At 55.9% G+C, this 2177-nt stretch overlaps 1 protein-coding gene across 1 annotated transcript in view; it reads left to right on the top strand.

Moving 5' to 3' along the window:
• TRPC4AP (transient receptor potential cation channel subfamily C member 4 associated protein) overlaps positions 1–2082 on the top strand; it is a 60460-nt gene extending 58378 nt beyond the window's left edge. Inside the window, exons 17-18 of the mRNA XM_011378371.2 lie at positions 743–968; positions 1173–2082. Of these exons, the coding sequence (XP_011376673.1) occupies positions 743–968; positions 1173–1310 (364 nt within the window). The 3' untranslated portion in view covers positions 1311–2082. The remainder of the gene's footprint in view (positions 1–742; positions 969–1172) is intronic.
• The last annotated feature ends 95 nt before the right edge of the window (positions 2083–2177 follow it).

Raw genomic sequence — 2177 nt, 5'->3', positions numbered from 1 at the left:
TCCTGGGAAACCCTCCCAGCTATTCTGAGGACATTTTCCAACACGGGATCAGTGCCCCATTTTACAGATGGGGCCTGAGGAGGGAGCAGGTCTCTGAGGTCACAGACGGGCAGGTCAGAGTCGGGATTGGCACCGAGTTCTGACTCCCATTCCAGTGTTCTCCCTACCTGCCTGCTTTGCAGGCTTTGAGCTTGGACCTGAGGTTGACTCCACCCTCTTCACTAAATAGCTGTGTAGTTAACATTCTCCAAACTTCACACCTCTCTTTGAAATGGGGGTAATACTAGTACCTATCAGAGATTTCTTTCGTTGCTTTATCTGACAGACATTTAGTGAGGCAAGGCCATGGGCTAGGGATGCAAAGTGAACAAAACAGAGACTCTTCCCTCCTAATGCTCATAGTCTACTGCCAGATGAAAGTTAAAAGGGGAGATAACTGCATCTAATGCATGCACTCAGGGATCGAAGCTTCTGGAAGAAGTGATGGCTGAGTTGATTGGATAAAGAGGTAGACTTTAGAAAGATGATGGTTGATGTTCCCATATGAGTGGGGGATAGGGACCAGGAAGGTGCCGAGGGCAAGATGCTGGCAGTGTGGGCATCGTACCTTTCCCCAGTCCTCTCTCAGGTTTGTGCAGGGGCAGTTAGTGCATGGCTCTTCAGAGTCTGGGCCAGGGCCACACCCCTCCCTGCCCAGTGGCACCCCAGGCCCACCAAGGGCCATTGGGGCTACTTGACCCAGCTGGCCTGGGGCCTTGCAGGAGAACGTCAGCTGCCTCAATACCAGCCTGGTGATCCTGATGTTGGCCCGACGGAAAGAGCGGCTGCCCCTGTACCTGCGGCTGCTGCAACGGATGGAGCACAGCAAGAAATATCCCGGTTTCCTGCTCAACAACTTCCATAACTTGCTGCGCTTCTGGCAGCAGCATTACCTGCATAAGGATAAGGACAGCACCTGCCTGGAGAACGTAAGTGCCCCCACCACGTGGTTGTGGTGGGTGGGCTGCGAGCACGCAGACGCAGGGCCACTCAGAAGGGCATTCAGGGTGCGTGGTCCCTGCCTAACCATGTGGCAGGCAGCTCTTTATCCCCTTACCTAGGCCCTCCCTGCAGGGTGCTGGCCTTGACCTGGGTCCTCTAGGTACCCCTCATCCCCCTCTCTCTTTGCCCAGAGCTCCTGCATCAGCTTCTCATACTGGAAAGAGACCGTGTCCATCCTGCTAAACCCGGACCGCCAGTCACCTTCTGCCCTTGTCAGCTACATTGAGGAGCCCTACATGGACATAGACAGGGACTTCACCGAGGAGTGACCTTGGGCCAGGCCTCGGGAGGCTGTTGGGCTAGGGCTAGTGTGGGCGAGTGTGGGTACACGTGCCACACTCCCTGCCCTGTTCCCACCCCTGCCTTCCTGCTGCTGTCTGCCTGCCCCACGTCTTTGGGTACAGACTTGGTGGGAGGGGATGTCTAGAAGCCCTTGGCCTCTGCGTCTGAGGGCCCCAGTTCTTGGGAGACCTCAGTTCCTTCAAGATCCCCATGATGAAGACGGGCACTGTGCCTACCTTTCAGAACTTTGGGGCCTTGGCCCACCTGGAGGTAAGGGGACTTCTAAGAGTAGCTCTGTCTGAGCGCCTGCCCAGTCTCTTGGCCGTCAGTCCTGGGGTGGGGAGAGTGATGGGCACCCTCCCCTGTGAGCCAAGCCTGCCCTGGCCTTTGGACCCAGGCAAAGGCTTCTGAGCCCTGGGCAGAGGTGGGGGATACCAGAGAATACTACCTTCCCCCAAGCCTGCCCATCTGCCCCTCCCTCATTTTCCTTTAGCTCTTCTGGTTCTGTTTGCTCATTGGCCGCTGTGTTTGTCCAGGGATTTCCCCCTAGATGTGGGGGACCTTTTCCTTCCATACCTTGGGACACGGGGTAGCCGTGCCCTGCCCCGGCACCTGTCCCAGGGCAGCGTCTCCTGCCTGAGCCCAGACACACAGGAGCCTGCCTGGGAGCACACCCTTGGCCCCTCCTTGTGTTGCCAATTTATTAACAACAAATAAACCAATTAAATGGAGACTATTAAAGAACTTTATTTTAAATGACTGATGTGGACCTGACTTTTGTCCATGGGACCATGTGCTCCCCCGCCACCTGAGCCCAAAAGAATGGGAAAGAAGCCAGCTGGAGCTGCAGACAT

This window comes from Pteropus vampyrus, unplaced genomic scaffold, assembly GCF_000151845.1.
Source record: "Pteropus vampyrus isolate Shadow unplaced genomic scaffold, Pvam_2.0 Scaffold336, whole genome shotgun sequence".
NCBI classification, from domain to species: Eukaryota; Metazoa; Chordata; class Mammalia; order Chiroptera; family Pteropodidae; genus Pteropus; species Pteropus vampyrus.
Note: the sequence above shows the minus strand (reverse complement) of the source record. Positions and strands in the feature narration are given on the sequence as shown.